Raw genomic sequence first — 19,095 nt, 5'->3', positions numbered from 1 at the left:
GTAGATGTGTATGTCAGTGGAACTGATTTGGTAACGGTTGGAGAGATGCTGGATGTTGACCAGTATGCGGCAAGAGTGGTAAACCTTGTTGTCATATCCTACATGACTGGCCTACCAACCTGCATACTCCAGCAGCTGACACCACGGAAGGCTTGAGAAATACTTGTTAGCTGACCTGCCTGCTCCTCTGATCTGTCAGCCACTGTAAATCTCTGAAATGCTGTAGAAAGACGTATAGTTTTATAGCAGTCTGCAGACTGCAATCTTCATGAAAGAACACAGAATGTGTCTCCGGCACGGGCCACAATGATGGACTTCATTTGGTACAGGTTATCTGATGAACATCTCCACGATGTTTAGCAAAAATCGGGATGCAGCTTCAACCTGTAACACACTCCATTTCCATCAGTGTATCTTGATAATCTAAAACGAGATTCAGCTCGTTTTTGAAGTTCAAAATTTGTTGAGAAGTGTTTAGAACGATACTTACAAATATACCTCTAAGTACTGGAACTGCCGCACACAGGACGAATGCTTTGCGTGGCGCTGAATGCGCCTTGACCCATGGTCGTCTCGCAACGCACGCGACACCTGCAGGACGCGTAATGGGCTGCTGCCTCGTGGCGTAACCTCAGCTTCGCCAGAGTTCGGAGCAGTATAAAAGGCACCCGATACAGCGGTCCGACATCACAGTCTTCCAGGCTTCCACGTACAGCAAGCCCAACGGCAGACATGAAGGTGAGTGCTTAGCTTCTCCTCCGTTGCCTTGGTGTCAGCGACGCTGTCCTGGCTTCATCGCATTTACATATTGGACAGTCTATATACTGTTGCTCCATTCCGTGTACAAATTCCCACGTTACCCCTGAAGTTCTTTACGAGCGACGTTGAGCAGTAAGACCACTTCAAACTATTATTTTACGTTCTGAAATTATTGTTGAAATTATGTAGATAATTTTAGTTGTAAACCTACCTTGTTACATGACACCCTAAATATCAGCGAATTCAATGTAGCGTTTGGTGACAGATTTTGCATTTCATGCGCATGATAGGATATACTGAACGAAAAAAAAAAAAAAAAACCTGAAAGTGAGATGTAGGATGTACTAGGTGACGATGAAGATCAATGGAAAAATTTTGCTTGGATAAGGAGTGAGCTAATTCCATATGTGTTGCTACTAGTGGCCGATCGGGACCATCTGACTGCCGTGTCATCCTCAGATGAGGATGCGGATAGGAGGGCCGCGTGGTCAGCACACCGCTCTCCCAGTCGTTATGATGGTTTTCTGTGACCGGAACCGCTACTATTCGGTCGAGTAGCTCCTCAATTGGCATCACGAGGCGGAATGAACCCCGAAAAATGGCAACAGCACATGACGGCCAAGATGGCCACCCATCCAAGTGCCGGCCATTTCCGACAGCGCTTAACTGCAGTGATCTGGCGGGAACCGGTGTATCAACTGCGGCAAAGCCGTTGCCTACATAAATTATAATTGTGCTTAAATGTAGAGGGTATGCTAAAATCACGTATCTGGCATAATAATGATGCAATTGGAGACCAGAACAAAATCAGTCGAAAGAATAAATAGAGAATAGATAAAACAAATATTCTTCCTAACAGGAGCGAAAGGACAGAAAATGTCCTTTATAGGTGGAAAATGTCCTTCCAGGCATTAAGTATTAGCATGAAACTGCGAAAATAATTCGCAGTGGAATGCGATTGAACCGAAAAAAGTAACTGTAGGTAAAAAAACCTCTACAATGATTCTTTTCCGCTTCTTCACTCTACAAAAAGGAGCAGAACACTTCTTGTTTTACTGTTCATATATGCTCAATATTATAAGTTTCATAGTATGTTTCATCTTTCTGTTTGTGTATCAGATATCCAAAACGTGTCAGCCTTGTTATCAGTACATATGAAAATATACAAGACCGAAGTATTGGACAAATGTAAAGTATTATCCCAGGGAATGAACTATTAGACCAGTTGAAGTTAGAAAAGTTAAAGAGAAATGTCTAGGATGTTTACAGTACGCCTAATTGATGTTTATTGCTGGTATGGAAGTACTATGGCAGTATAGACCCCGTGTTTATCGTGCCCTAAAGATTCACGGGAATGTTTCAGTTCGAATGTTACATATAAAGCGAATTTTGATAGAATTCGATTTTACCCACAAATTTATAGCAAGTATAAAAACAGAAATACCTGCCTGAAATGGGAAAACATAGTCTTCTTCTTGTTCTTTATTGTAAATGGAGTTTTCCCGGAAATCCATTTTCCACCCTGACTGTATTTGTTGATAGGGTGCAGAGAGAGAGAGAGAGAGAGAGAGAGAGAGAGAACAATTCAAGTAACACAAAAGTAGGAAGAGAACTATAACGAATTATGTACAAGAATAGTTAACAGATTCTATAGAACAACGAATTAAATGTAAATAAATTTGCAGATGTAACTGACATACTTCATGTTCTAGTAACGTTATCAGGATTAACAGCTTATTGAATGGAATGAAATGATGAAAAACTGTATGAAATAAGTGTCCTCTATATCTGGCTCAAGAAACCATGATCAGGAACTATTCTAGCATCAGTCTCAAATGCTGCGATTTAAAATTTTTATACGTTAATTAGATAAAAACGAAATAAAATGCAAAATAAGAAAATGGGGGAAAACATTGACAAAATTTAGTTGTGTAATGGATAAAAATTGTATAAAATTGTCGTGGAGTGCCTCATTTGTTAACATAACGGAGGTTGGTCAAGTCTTAGGATATTTTACTGGCGCAAAAGTGTCGCAGATATTTATAACAATTGGAGACTCTACAGTCATGTGTTTGTGTGTTACGAAGAATCTTATGTTTTTAGAACTAAGATTGCAATGACTATGAACGTGGAAAACTTTCCTCCCATGTAGTTTTTATTTTATGATCACGGAAAAATGGGAGACATATCGGCTTACACAAAGAGTATCTATGCTCTAGACTCGTATCTAGTATCCTTCAACAGAACACAAACAATGGGATGGGGAAATGATCCAGTTCTGATGTGTAGTAGAGTAGTTTTTAGAATACAAAACAAGGTCTAGATATGGAAGTGGTGTCTGAAACATTATTCTGAGAGTATGAACAGGGTTTGAGGAATGAGCCAAATCACCAAGAAACAGAATGCTGAACATATGGTAATGCAGTTCCACCTGTCGCAGGTGCTCGGTTTCCTGGTGGCGGTGTCATTGGCGGCGATGGCGGCAGGGGAGGCGCCCTCCAACAGTTACGGCGCGCCGTTCGGTCAGCCTGAACCTCAGGCCCAGTTCCAGCGCCAGCAGGCGCAGCCCAAACTCAAGGCTCAACCTAAGGCTCAACCCAAACCTCAGCCCCAGCCTCAACAGCAGCCTCAGGCGTTCGCCCAGTCGCAGGCGCAGCCTGCCTTCTCTGCACCCCTGTCCTTGTCGCCACTGTACGCAGCGGGCTCCCCCCAATTCGGCAGACAGTTCTTCATCCCGGCACCAGAACCCTCTCGGCTGTCTGAGCTGTACCGCCTGCCCAACGAGTATGGTCCCCCACCAGCCACGTTCACCACCACCACTGAGGCCGCCACCACCACAACCGAGGTTCCCACCACAACGGAACAAGCTAACGTAAGTATCCTTGCCTTCTTTCACCTCTGTACCTTGTAATATACACATAAAATGAAGGAGTGGTGAAGTACACTTTTAAGTCAGAAGATTCTGAAGCAGTCAGGTTAGACAGTGAAATACTAATAAAGATAGTAGACCACAATTTTTATTTGGGTAACCAAGGAACCAGCGACGAAGGATGAAGATACAGATTGCAGAATTAGTACAAAGGATTACGACAGCAAACAAGCAAGTGAATACACCGTGCAATAGCTACACAGAGTTGAAGATACTTCCACATGATAGACAAATGTGGAGAGCTGCATCTAATCAGTCTTTGGACTGAAGACCACAGCAACAAAACTACCTAGAAAACCACTGGCGTTTCTTTCCTTTCAAACTTTTAGATAATTTTTTCAGATGATGTTAGCCTTTAGGATTATTGGAAACTGTCAGACTAAAAGGTAATGGTTTCATATTCAGTTTGAAGTTGTAGGATTATTTCTGTTACTTATCAAACTTTTTATGGTCTGAAAAATCTCTCTATTTATGAAAACTTCTATGCTGAGCATTGACTGCAAATCAGTGTTGAAACATTAGTCTCTCCGTAACTGACTGGGTAAGCCAGTTCGAAATACTTCCAGTAGGATCATACCTATTAAAGAACTTTCGTTTCTGAAGCAACCTAAGCTACCTTTATCATGTCTCAGTGTAAAAATATATTTTATTTCGCAAACAGTACGTCAGATGATAAATTATGAGGCAGATTCCCACGGATAGGCCTAAGCAGCCTTCCTTCCATTATTACATTGTTGAATTTTCAATGGGTGCTCCAGTGGAGGACATTTTTGAGGAACAACACTTCAATCTACGTCAGAAAACTGATAATAATACCTGCAAAATTTTGTACATGGCTGCACGTTCAGAGACCGCGAATAGTTACAATTGAAAGGAAAACAGCTGTCGGTCACTATTTTCAAGAAATTAACCTGGTTTCAACACTGCTAGGAATGTCTTCCTCAGAATTTAAGTCAAAGAATGGTTTGTATTCTATAACATGGTAACAGAAATGACATATAAGTACTACCAGTCTTTTACGCTGATTCCGTACTTATACCCTATCATACGATTTTAGTCATAATTCTGTGACCATTTTATAGAATATAGACCATTCTTTGATTTACATTCTGAGGAAGACACTCCTAGCAGTGTTGAAGCCTGATTAATTTGTTAAAAATAGTGACTGAGGGCTGTTTTCCTTTCAATTGTAATAATACCTACATATTTTCGCTGTAATTTTTCAATATTTCTGTCCTAGGTAAACTGAAAAATTGTTGAGAAAAAAGTGCAAACTTGAAGATTCGAGTGGGTCTATGATGTATATTCCAGCAGCGCAGTAGGGACTATACTGTCAGTGACGGTGAGGCCTAACAGTCTGAGTCAGAGTTTTAACTGGGTGCATGTATCCACCATTGGGAGTACTCCGCTGAATAGCTGAAATAATCCATTTTAGTATTGTTCTACCTTTTATAGGGAAAACACATCCTTATTACCTAAAAAGAATCAACTGACAACGAAAACGTTCACCTGTTTGGGCGTAAAGAGCATTATGTTATCTGATTTCTTTGCTATACAACAGTACAGTCCCTACACTCACTACTATAGAGATCATTATAAAATGTGAATCTGTGAAAAAGACTTAAAAGTTACCTGTACCGTACGGTGAAAACCCTCATGGCACAAAACTGAAACAAACTTAAATGTGTATATTCTCATTTCTTCAAAGTGCAGCGCTGAAAAAAAAATATTACTCTTCTCTTTGTATTCTGTCTTCCACATTGTTTAATTAATCTATGTCTTTTTATATTACAGTGCTAGTTTAAGCTCTACATAAAAGCATAAGAATACCATTACTAATCTGATAGTTGTTGTTCAATAACGTAGCTCCACCAGCGAGTCGGATTTGAAGACAAGTTTTGGAAATATGATACTTCATATTTGTCAGGTACCTTGTCATTTGTTTCGACGGAAATTTTTCGGTAATAGTGATGGACTGATGTGTGTCTGTTCAACCAGTTTCAGCATTTAAACAATAATTGGAGAGTGTTAAGTAGTCATGTTTCTCTTGCAGATATTAACATGTATCTCTATAACGACAAATGAAAATAACGAGAATGTGCAGAATATATTACTGGACATTCGGCGATTAAACGTATACAATTTAGTCGGGATATGGGGGTTGGATATATTTTCCACGTAGGATTTTCTTTGTGAAGAATGTGAGCAACATTTGGTGAACGCTGGATACAAGAAAATTCCAAATCGAATTTCTCAGAAATGCATCGACCGTTAAAAGTGAAATCTAAATCGTTATGTGTACAGGCATGTTACTCTGTTTTGTGCACTTTCCCAGAACATACGTCAGTGAGATGATCTGCTCACAGGAGTAAATTTTGACGAAGTGAAATCTAACAAGAGACTTCATCGTACAAAGAAAGTATGTTTCACTTAAGAATAATGTATTCCAAAGTGCAGGCTGCAGCTCATATGCAACACAGCCACCATCTGAAATAATATGTTTTAAGTTTTCCTTTCTTAGCATACTCTTGTTCTTTCCTTCACCAAGTTAATTCTTTACGTAGACCCCCCATAATATATCTCACAAACACTTATTCTGATATAAGTTGGGCATATACCCTTCATCCGTACTTTGCAGCAGCTCCTATTACCGTGTTATATGTATCTGACCACATACCACGTTTTAACAACCACATGAGGCACCTGGATTTCAAATGCTGCCAGGTTCTTTATGGTCACAGCTTGTTTTTCGATTCCGTACCATACTGCACTGTTCGAGAAAGCTAGCCACGCTGCATACTAAAGACCACTGACCTACCCACAGTTCGGCTTCGCCGGCGGCCGCAACGCGGCGCTACGTGAGGCAGAGGAGAGCGGCGTGTACTATGTGCTGCAACCGGACGGCCGCCTGCACCGCATAGCCTACAGCCACGGGCCCGCCCCCGCAGCAGCCGCCCCCACCTCCGAGAAGCAGCGCGCCGCCTCCAGCGAACTGTCTGGCCTGCAGCAGCCAGCGCTCGCTCCTGGCTACCTGGCGCGCTTCCAATACCAGGAGGTGCAACCAGCTGGGGCACCAATCTACACCTACGGCCAACCCGAGCTCGTACGTGTTAACTAAACCCCCTGCGGATCCCTCCTACAGCTAATACTCAAAGCCACCAACAAGAGGCTATCTCCCAGTTCTTTTAATCTCAAACCGGTCTCCATGATAGATTTTTGTGCAGTGTTCCTATTCCAGGGATGCGTTTCGGTGTCTGGTATCAGCACAGTTTGTATCCTAAATGTATAATAGGGCAATACTAACGTATATATTCCACAAATTTATCCTTCCATTCAACACATATCCTTTCCGCATGGCTTCCAATATATTTTCCAATTGTCTTATTCAAGAAATGAATGCATAATGGTAAGTCACTCACGAATGAAGACACATGTGACTAATCCTATAACAAAAACAGATGTCCACTTTTCTGTACCACATCAGTTGTGACAACTCTTACACATATAGAGAAACAGATTACCAACCATACGCTACACTTGTCGCATCTCAAATGAGACTAATGTAGCAAACTTTCTTGATGTTTTTATCTGTTGACATGCAAGTGTCAAGTGAAGAGAACTGATGTTTTACAAGTCACTTTGCATTATTAATTTGTAACAGATAAGATTGAGTCCCAGCTTCTCTGATATTACCACTGCTTTTTTATTTTCCTCCTGTTCTTGTTGCTGAAGGTATTTTGTGTTACAAATCTTGATAGACTGTGACAGTGTGTAGTACATGTAACTGAAACATTTGTTGTGAATATGTTGTACCTCCTTGTTTAATTACTGATGTTAGGCTGTGTACATATTAATAAAAATTTTATACTGTTAATGAAATTGAATCTCATTTATTCATCAGTGCCTTACCAGCTCTAAAAATTATGCCCCACTGTGAAAATTGGTTATTCATGGACACACAGCAAGACTGGAAAATATTCCAGTCATTTGTTGTGTAATTCTTGAGCGTTGCTACTGTAGTGCTTAGCTAAGAATTACATATAACTTGAAAAGAGTGTATCGACAGCCTAATCAATTTTTAATCATTTAATAATTGATTATAAGCCAGTTAAGTGACTGTTAACGTCTACGTTACCATATCGAAAGACAAAAATATTTACTTTTCTCCTTGAAACATAGAATTGCAGGAAACTGTAGAAGTCACGTTCACATAAATGAATCACAGCAAAAAAAATCTAGGGAAAGAATATTATGAAAAATGTTCACATAAACGACAACATCTTCGACGACAGATAGGATGTTGGAGAACAGACCCACAAAGTGTACACCATGTCTGGAACTTCCAACAGAAAATGTATATTCTGACACGAATGCGTATTATTATAGACATGAGTCAAATAATATTGCTCTAACACAATTCTTTTCTCCTAAATACTAGCGAGGACTAATTGTGTATTGAATATACCTCTTCATCAGGATTTCGCGAAACATGAGGAAAACACTTAAGATATTAAACAGTTACCAATGAAATAGCTTTGAATGGATGATTTATTTCTCTTTGCCTGATTTAGGGTTACTTGAAGATTGAGTCTGGCAATAAATATCTACGAAATAATACATTGCCCATTCAATAAAACGGATGACTGGTTCAATTCTTCTTGTTGTCTTATCCTATGTCATTTGTGGTGTTCGTGGTCGGCTGTTTATAATTTTATTACGTGGAACCGTTGCTGTTGTGCAGCTATGTTTAAAATATTGAAATCATGGCTTTATTGTTAAATGACCTACAGATCTCCAGGCATTCGAGGAAGCATTTTCTATCGCTTATCAGAAGAACCTGATAGGGCAGCTCACAGGCTTCTCCTGGAGAAGCTGAAAGATTACTTTAACAGTGATCTTGCTGGTTTTCATCCGAATAGGATACAGACTGTTACATTAAGGAAAACTGGGAATGTAGACAACGTGACATCTTTAGAACGGGGAGTATCATTTCAGGTGTACCACACGGTTCGATGTTGCGTTCACTCTTGTTATAGATACCTCTAATTGGTGGTCCGTCTTATATGAGAAACAAAAAAGATCTCTCGGCAAAGCAGGAAAACATAATGGGGCAAATTCAGTATTTAAAAATGTAAATAGCATTTTCTAGAACATTAATAACAGTTCCTTCTAAATGTAGTGCCAGTGAAATCAGATAAAACACAATACATGCGATTCGTAAAACTCAAATTGTTTCTTCAGTTTAGTGGATAGGGAAACTGTATGTATGACATACTGGAGTTATTATTGAGTGAAGTTATAAACTGAGGTCTGTAGTAAATTTCAGGATACACTGTAGCAAGTGGCCTCGTGCCTAGTGACAAGTACATGTAATGTTTTGATGCTGTTCTGCAGTACCATACTGGATTTGTCAGCTTAATACGTGACAAGCTTAGCTTGGAAAGTAAAAAACTTGATCCTACAAAGACACAGTCCAACACCACACCATCTGTCGAAGTCGCTTTCTTACCCAACCTCCTTCTCCATATCCCATTTTCTGAAAGCCACTGACATGAAATTAAACATGACAAATTTTCAAAAAGTTAAATTTATATTATTTCAATGAATGTTGCTCTCATGTCCATGTTGCAAAAATAGTCTACTTTTGAAAGAAACATATTCGACACTTGTAACATTATATTAAAAAACTAAATAGATAGTTAAATATAAACTGGTAGAGCCGTAAATATAATAATTTGGGCTATTATGTCGTGATAGAATGAATTTCTTGTATAAGCCCAACATTTCGTCACTATCTGTGGAGGACATTTTCAATGGGGATTTTAGTGTCTATTATTGTCAGATAGATGCAGTGGATCACTTTTGACAACAGTAGAAGTTCGTTTCTATGTGTTTCCCTGCAGAGGCATGACGTCATTTGTTTCCGAAACTCACGTGAAACCGGCCATTGCCAGTCAGTGGTTCCGGTTTTAATAGCTGTGACACGAACTTATGAAGTTCAGTCTGATGGTCTCAAGGCTGTAAAGTGTCTTCCTTAACAGCTGAGTGACTTCTATGGCTGAAGGTGAATCTGGCAGTGAGAAGTCAGGTTGTATGGTAGGCCACCTGTAGTGTAATAGTGGCAGGTGTCGAACGGTCGACTGTCATGGAATCAATGCTACTTCAATAATTCCTTTATTCCCTGACAATTACAACAATGACGACAGGGCTGTAGAGGCGGTTTGTAGCCTTCATGACTGAACGAACCTGACGGCGCAGCATGTGGAAGTCAGCAGTAGCTTGCCAGAAGAGAGAGATGGTGCGTGTTCCACTGGTCTATGGTGGTGGCTGGTCAGGTGCTGTGGTCAGCACAGCAGCATAGAAGCGACAAAGCGCAGCAGTGGCTGCCAATGATGGACTGCAGAAAGTAACCACGCCCACTGTCCGGTTTCTGGAACTCAGTATCAGCACACCGGGGCAGGCAGGGTCAAACTGTGGGGTCTAGCATGGGTGATGACGATGGCGTGTGTACGTCCTGGGCGACGGACAGAAGCTGGGTTCGTCTACGAGGCATATGCGAGAATTATAAGCAATGACGGTTGGTCGCTGATAAGAGCCAACAGATGTCAGTTGAACGTCTTTAATATATTACGCATTTCAGCTGCAACCCATCATCAGGTGATCTGTCGAAACAACATTTTACAAAAAAGTCATAGGCCCATGGTAATCCAGATCAAAAAGTTGCACAAAAACAAGTGTCACACATTATACTTTAGGTAACACGAGTAATACATACCAAGTAACGCAGTTCATGAAATCATTTTAATCAAATTCAGTGTGGCACGTACCAAGTCAAAACTGCAAGCTACTAGTGCAAAGTGAACTAGAACCACAACAATACACAATTGAGGAAATACTGCCTCCAAAGTTTAAGATGAACAATTGCACAGAGCCGATAGTGTGCTTATATGTGGCACAGCGTAAATCTGTGCAAGAAATTCTTGTTTTATGTCAATTTACTTGTTACATATTAATTTGCAGAATGTCATGATTAACTGCAGAGAAACTCAGGACACAATCGTACAAAGGTAAGAGTCAAATAACAAATAGATAAGAAAAGTAAATAAACTACTAAAATCACTGTTGAATAAGCCATCACCAGTTGGCGTCAAAACATAATAATCAAATACTCGTAAAACGTAAAAATATTTACGTAATAATATATTACAAAGTGCTGCAAAATAATGAAACCGATACAACAATGTCAATAACCTGAAATGTGAATGAAGATAGTCAAATGTTACTCCCGCGTTTACACGAAGCTGCACTGAAGCTCTTAAATTATACACATTCAGAATAACAGAAACAATAGCGTTTGATGCTAATGCGTATCGAAAAAGGATATTAGTAACAACAGATGTATTAAATGTCTTTTATTCCAGTCTTTGATCACAGTATCAATTCTTTTGGCGTTGACCGGTTTCAGTCAGTAATGACCATCCTCAGTCATTACTGACTGAAACCGGTCATCGTCAAAAGAATTGATATTGTGATGAAAGACCGGAATAAAAACCATTTGACAGTATTCGATCACTGTTCATATACGCGACTATGTCGCAGCTGGTGAAACAGATGTATTACGTTACCAAACAAAACAGAAAAATTGGGTGGACATTTCTTTAAGACTTGTACAATTGCACCAAAATGTTGTTTTATTTGTGACAGGAAGGAAACAAGGACGACAATAAAAAAATGATTATTTGGTGATAAATACAAAATAAATAAAGGTGAAAGGAGAAAGATTGATGAACCAGCACGTCGTCAAAGATATAACGAAAATAGTGCCTGTTCTTACCACTTGGTCACTGATGATGATATGACACAGGCTAGTATCCCAGTCCATCAGGAAGGCGACGTGGAGATAAGGTGACCTGTTGAATGCACAGTTGTAGTACTTGAGTGCAACCTGTCCCATCAGTTGTGATATAGCTCCCAGACGTATTTCTAGGATAGTTTGCCGTTAGCAGAACAATATGGTGTATGGTTCTTTGACCAAAACGTCTGTTAAACGGTAAAATTTCCATGGTAATCCGAAATTTCAAAGAAAATATAGGAAAAGGAAGACGACTTCGAAATCAGTGAGCAAAATTAGGGTACGTTATAAATACCAACTGGTCGTTAAGGAATAGATAAAGGAAAAATGTAATAATATTTGGAAGGTAGAAATACCATGAATTCATATGTGGCAGAGGTCTGCTGTTTGTTAAAGTTTTCTGAGAAACAAGTTTTGGTACGAATATCTACAACTGGGTGATACACGAAATGTAGCTGAAATCAATCCGAATACTTGCAGAAAAGGTTTGTATTCGATGTCAAGAAATTTCTCGATTTTCAGAAACGGTTTGTTGCTATTGTCAACCCATATTTTATATCACCTCTGCTTCAGCTATAGCCATCGACCTTGCCGCAGTGATACCGTCGGTTACCGTCGGTTCACCGAAGTTAAGCGCTGTCGGTATTAGCTAGCATTTGTCTGGCTGACAATCCGAGTCTGCCGAGCGGTGCCGGCAAGCGGGATTCATTCAGCCCTTCTGAGGCCAGTTGGGGTGTTTGATTGCAAAGTAGATAACGGGAAAGCGTGAGCTGACCGCACGGCCCTCCATACCTACATCCAGTCATGCGTATCGTCCGACGGTGACACGACGTGTGGTCTGTACCATTGGGCCTTTCGAGTCCTGATCGGACAGAATCTACCTTAGCTATCACTAGGGATTTTGCTTTCCAAATAGCAAAGCACACCTTCCATGTTTAGTGTCTCATGTCCTAATTTCTCAGCATAATATCAGAAATTCGACTACACTCTATATAGAACGTTACAACTTTAATCCGACAACGATGTTAGCTCCCTAATTGACTCAGAAAAGTGAACTTAGGATATTTATCTCTTTTCAGACATTACTAGCAAATGTCACTAAAAATCCTTATGTAAGCTTTCATACAGAGTGACAATTATTGAACTACATGAGAAAAAAACGTAAATTAGTTACAAACTACGGCGTGCACACAATTTCTTCAATATGTAAACATCACTACAGACCTTAGGATTTAGGTTATGACATGTTCGATACGCCTGCCATTATTGGCGATGATGTGGCGCAGACGAATAGCGAAATTCTGCATGACCCGCTGCAGTGTCGGAACGTCGATGCTCTCGATGACCTCCTAAATGGCTATTTCCAGCACATCTCACTATTGACTGTGGGATTATTACTGTACTCTCGTCTTTAATATAGCTCCACTGAAAGGAGTCGCATGTTTTCAGATTCGGAGAATATGGCGGCCCATATGGGCCCAAGCCAGTGGCCTCTGCGTACCCCAGAGCCAGAATACGGTCCCCAAAGTGCTCAACTAGGACATCCGTCTCCTGCTTCGTTGCGGTCGAGTTCTGTCTTGCATGAATCACGTCGAAATCAGGGTCTCTTTGGATAATGGGGATGAAAACGTTTTCCAAAACCTTTACGTACCTTTCGGTACTCACCGTGCCATCAAGGAATTTCACACCAATCACCCGCTGGAGGTGAAGAGACTTTTCGATTGCGAAATTAGGGTTCTTTGTCCCCAAAATGAACCAATTTTGCTTATTGACGAACCCATCCAAATGAAAGTGGGTTTCGTCGCTAAACCGAACCACGCACGTGTGTTCTACTTCTCATCATGTCCTGCAGCCAGCAGTGCAATTTGAACGTTCTAACGCAAATCGTTCAGAAGTTGTGACTATTTTATATCATATACATAAATGTCATCTTGTATCGCTAATTATTCCTTCAGCTGGAAACTCGTTCATTAATTGTTTCGAAGTGTGGCTCTCTGATAAGCAATGAGAGGTCAGTTTTACCACTGAGGTTTTGGTATTACAAACTATCAATCCATTAGACTTCAAATTTGATCAATAATTGTCATCTTGTATCTCTAATTGTTACTGCACATCTACTGTTTCGGTACATCATCTGCAAATGTTTCATTATCTGAATAAATGCATAATACACTCTAAGACAAAAAGAAACTACAGACCACGAGGGAATTTTCAGAATGGGATGGGAATATGTACATGTCACGTATATCTACAGACAAAAAATGAGTATAGTTTCAGAAAAACTGGATCATTTATTCAAGAGAAAGAGCTTCACAAACAGAGTAAATGAATAGCTTGGTGATCCATCTCTGGTCCTTATGCTAGCAGGTACTCGGCTTGCACTGACTGATACAGCTGCTGAACGCCCTAAGGAATATCGTGCCAAATACTGTGCAACTATCACGTTAGATCGTTAAAATCTCAAACTAGTTGGAGGGCCCAGCACAAGGTAGGGTTTGGAAAATTGGAAAACAAAGAATAAAAACTGTCACCATGTGCGGACGACCATTACCTTGCAGAATTGTAAGTCCTCGATGGCTTACAATGAAGGGCAACAAACCATGGCGTAAAATATCATCGACGTATCTCTGTGCTGTGTGTGTGCCACGGATAACAACCGAAGGAGTGCTCTTATGAAAAGAGACCTCCAGAACTTCATTCCCAGCTGTCGGAAAGCAAGGCAGGTTGGATTCGCACCTCTATCGGGGGCGTCCCAAGACACGTCTTGGCTTCTCATCAGGTTTGAGTTCGAAGCGAGACTAATCACTGAAGGCAATTATACTCCAGTCAATGACATTCCAGATCAAAGACATGTCGAGAGACGCTCCAGACAGTGGTGGAATGCCAACCTGGCTTACGTCTGCCATACTACTCGACAACCAGTAGTGTAGGTGTAGAGTGCCATTTCTTTTCATAATAGAACCCAATTGCTTATCATCCGCGCCACCCTTACACCAAAGAGAGACGTCGATGATGCTCTCCGTCACATTTTGTTGCCCTTCATGGCAAGCGATCGTCGACAAATCTCACCAAGATAATGCCCGCCCTCGCACAGCGAGGCTGTCTACTGCTTGTCTTCATGCTTGCCAAAACCAGCCTTGGCCAAAAAGATTGCCGGATCTCTCTCCAGTTGAAAAAGTTTGAAGCATAAGGAGCACGGCACGCCGACGATCCTGGGATTCTGATTTTGTAATGCGAAAATTGGACAAAATTCAGCACCATATCCCTCAGGACGATATCCATCAACTATATCAGTCAGTGAGCTAGGACCATAGCGTTACTGAGTGGATGAATTTGTGAAGCTCTTTCTCTTGAACAAATCATCCGATTTGTAGAATCCAGCCCACTCGTGTAACATAAGGTGCCTAGGAAGCTGCGTTCTCTTATAGCTAGAGAACATACAAGCAAATCATATTATTGCAGTAACTGAATTGACAGTACTAAAAGGGAGTTTTACTAACTTTTGGTTCGAAAAATCGATTTTTTAATTGCATTTTTGTATCCATAAAAGTGTTTAGAATCCACCACTGAAACGGTTTTTTCAAATACGGAACGGAGATGTTTCTAATTCAAGGTTGAACAAAGAAATGCACCTGCAGCAATCGGCCTTTTTACGCACCAGTTTTTTTCGGGAATTTCGACTTTGTAGCCGCGAAAAATTATTCTATGTGCTTATCCAAGGATCAAGTGATCAAGGAGCTTACGACGTACTACGGCTTGGAAATCCGACGGCATTCCAGTTCAGTGGAACAGATGAAGAAGGCAATTTGGGCAACGTATTTTCACAAGTGTTCGACGGATGACGACCCACAACACCAAAATTGTCCGGCTGGAGAAACTAGTTGGTGCAAGTGGCGCATTTCAGAGGTTACCGGGCATCTGGACGAATATCAACACGACCAGCCGCTCCCCAAAGAAGTTAAGAAATTGATTCATCCGATCTACGAGGCCCTTTCGCAGGACGAGTTATTGTACCGGTGCTTGGGAGGAAACACACAAAATTCAAATGAAAGTTTGAACGCATGTGTTTGGAAGTTAGCCCGCCAAGCATTTGCATTCTGGTGCGAAGACTGTGGAGATTGCGACATGCCTGGCAGTGAGCAGCTTCAACGAAGGGTATTCAGCAATTCTGAAGACCATGACAACGATGGACCTCATCCTGGGACTCTATTCGACACAGTTCGCCAAGCATTCCGACGACCACCGGATTCAAGCGGCTGAAAACCGCTTGTCACCGGCCGTACGAGCCGCTCTGCAGCAGCGCAGGATAGCCCAGATCGAGGAGAACGCCCTCTATGTTGAAGAGGAAGGACTAGTTTATGGACCCGGAATAACAGATTGAACGCAAGTTGCATAATATTGCACTTATATGTGGTCAAAACTTCAAACGTGTTTTTCCCGAAATGACTTTTTTTTTTTTATCGCGTGGTATGGTAACTTTTAATCTGCCGAAACGATTGCCATGATTCTTTGTTCCCGACGAAGCTAAGTAAATTGTGTAGGAGTTGTACCACATTTATTCCGATCCATCAACAATAAATATTTTTACTTGACCGACGAGGTTGAAAAATCGTTAAAGAAACTTATTTTGCTTCAAATGGCCGCCATTTTATTTCCTATGGTCCACATAACTTAAGCGAGGTACAACTCTCAAAGAATCTCATATACTTCACTAACGTGAACTCAACTTTGATTTCAGACGAGCCGGCTGACCTGTGACATACCGCGCATGGAGGTCTACATCGAAATTTCGTTCCGACGGCATTTCCGCCTTTTCTCTTCGACATTTCCGGTCGAAAAAATTCAGGTTTGTAGAGGAAATATCGATAAACATTTGCACATAATTTAACTTTGATATCTATAACACATCCCGAGAAACAAATTCTCAAAGAACATGCTTTTTTCTGGCCAAAGATAGTAAACCTCCCCTTAACTCTGATTTACAATGACGTGTCGCAAGCAATTGGCGACATGCAAAGAAGAAATGTCCTTCAATGTATACAACTTCCATGTAAGCATTTACTAACATCCCGTAATTTCATAAGTCACTGCTCGTCTTCTAGTTCTTTTCCTCTAGTGCGACCGCGGCTAGGCGGAGCGTCGCTTTCATTTTTATCGTGTGCATGCCGCTCCTATTGTGGTGGCGTCCTAGTCAGCGCGGCTCACAACCCTCTCTATCGTTCTTGATCGTAGTGCCGGACGTCAAGCTTTCGGTGGTACCCCGCCATCCGGCCTTCGCTCTGGCAGAAACGTCGCCCGGAAAACGACCAGAAGGGTACGCGTCCACTTCCTGATGCCATGAATCAGTTGAAGAAGGCGGCGTCTGCTGCGGTGTTGGCGAGTCCAGCTCCATCGGTAGGACGAGAGGAGGCGGCGCAGTCGAAGTTCCCGTATCCATAGGGTCGTCCCGCGGTGTCATGAGGACACCCCCTGGCGGACGCTGCGGCATCGCTGTCCTCGGGATCCGTGAATCTGGAGGAAAGGGCACTGGAAGATCATCGTGCACATGACAGAAGCGATGTTGATTTCGATGTCGCCGCTGCAAGCCATCTGGACCTGAAATAAGGTACATGCAAGTGCCAAGTCGACGGACGATCTCGCCACGTGCCCACCGTCGGAAGCCGCTAAGTACCCTGTATAAGACAATATCATGCGGCGCGAAGCGATACTTGCGGCCTTCCTTCGGTGCCGGATGCTGAAGAGGGTGGAGAAGGTGGAGCAGTGTCCGATGACGGTGGCCGTGAAGCAATTCCGCCGGCGATGGTCCATCTCGTGGGTACGAACGATAGGAGGCGAGTAACAGTGGCCATGCTTGATCCCTGAAGTGTGTGGATCGAAGTTTGGCCATCTGCTGCTTGAAGCTTCTGACAAAACGTTTCGCTTCGCCGCTTGATTGTGGATGGAACGGTGCACTAGTTAAATGCTGTAGGCCATTGCGTTCACAGAATGTTTCAAATTCATTTGACGTGAACTGAGGTCCGTTGTCTGACACTATTTCTTCAGGTAAACCTTGGAGGCAAAAAATAGACAACACCTGAATTGTGCTACGTGACGTTGTCGAGTTCATTGGCACAGCCAAAGGAAACGTGCTATACGAGACAACCACAATCAATCAGCTAGTGTTCCAAAAAGCTTCCTCACAGTCTATGTGCATACATTCCCTTGGTGATTTCGGCTTAGGCCAAGCAGAAAATTTTTGTGGCTGAGAGGACTGATTTTCCGCATATGTTTGACACTGTGACGTCATCTGTTCTATTTGGGTGGCCATACCCTGCCAATTACAGTGTCGACGCGCTAACTGTTTCGTACGAACAACCCCCAATGTCCATGGTGAACTAACTGCAGCACTTCTTATTGCAAAGCTTTAGGGATCAACACACGTAAGTGTCAACAGTCATTTTGAACAAGAATCATACATTTCTGTACAGTTAGACTATGTCGAAGTACCAACTATCAGAGCACTATAGTGTTCTTTATGCTCTTCATATCAGCAGCCTCATCCATGTTTTATTAACATGTACAGGACCTTTAGAATGCTTAGAAGCATAATCGCCTGTAATTCAGGGCGTAATCTAGGGATTTGCCTTGGTACATAATCGGACGATTTTGTGTTACATCAAATTTTAATGTCAGTCTTAGTACCCAGAATGTTATGGGAAACACTGCTAAAGAGCACCCCTCTTTCCATTGGCTTGTGTACCCTACAATAACCGTTCGTAAGAGTACAGTGATATAAGGTATATAAAACCTTCAGAAAAAGAGGTACGCTCTGTAGGGGAAATGGTTAGTATAAATGAAAGCAACAGAAAACGAGAGGAATTGAGGACCTAGAGAAGCGCATCAGAAAGGCCTAAGAAATGGAACAATCTTTCAAAGTTGCCAATTATAAGATTCGATGATGACATTGTTATGTCTTGTGAGGGTGAAGAAGATTTCTGGGATCCGAGGAATGCGTTGAGTGACTGATGTTAGCTAGTCTCTGTCGATCCATCATGGACAGAAGACATCAGCTGGTTAAGTCATTATCAGTGAACAGTGCCATATATTCCTGGACGTCGTGAATTCAAAACCGTATCGCAAGTGCTTCATTCGAAGACCTGATTGCAATCAAGTCTACGAATGAAGCAATTGGGATATGGGTTACATGGGGTCCGAAGGTAGCATCAAGGAATGCTGAAACTGGTAGTCAAAATAAAATGAAATAACATCTCAGTTTCATTGATAATTATTGATAGTAAGATGTTAGTTAATGTTACGTGCACTAAATTTACGGACAGCAGGAAATGTAGGCACAGAGAGTCATGGATTGACGAAAGCCTTGAGGAGAAGCAGAAATTACACTGATAAATGTACCTCTACTTTTGTAGTGAAGACATTCCCCTACGTTGGAGACAGAGAAACGCACGATAGACGAGGTACGGAGTACATCAGACGCGAACTAGCGTAAGTGAAACGAAATCCGCTAATGTCATAGTCATTACTTTCTGAGAATGTTTGTCTGTAACATAGTGCTGAA

At 41.5% G+C, this 19,095-nt stretch overlaps 1 protein-coding gene across 1 annotated transcript; it reads left to right on the top strand.

The window, feature by feature from the left end:
• The first annotated feature begins 703 nt into the window (after nt 1-703).
• LOC124803748 (homeobox protein Hox-A10-like) lies at nt 704-7,522 on the top strand. The gene is made up of 3 exons (XM_047264696.1): nt 704-738; nt 3,200-3,631; nt 6,513-7,522. The coding sequence occupies exons 1-3, from the start codon at nt 733-735 to the stop codon at nt 6,804-6,806; spliced, it is 732 nt and encodes a 243-aa protein (XP_047120652.1). The 5' UTR covers nt 704-732; the 3' UTR covers nt 6,807-7,522.
• Nucleotides 7,523-19,095: the final 11,573 nt, after the last annotated feature.

The sequence above is a fragment of the Schistocerca piceifrons genome, chromosome 1 (assembly GCF_021461385.2).
Source record: "Schistocerca piceifrons isolate TAMUIC-IGC-003096 chromosome 1, iqSchPice1.1, whole genome shotgun sequence".
Lineage (NCBI taxonomy): Eukaryota > Metazoa > Arthropoda > Insecta > Orthoptera > Acrididae > Schistocerca > Schistocerca piceifrons.
The sequence above is the reverse complement of the archived record's forward strand: the minus strand, read 5'-3'. Positions and strand labels throughout refer to the sequence as shown.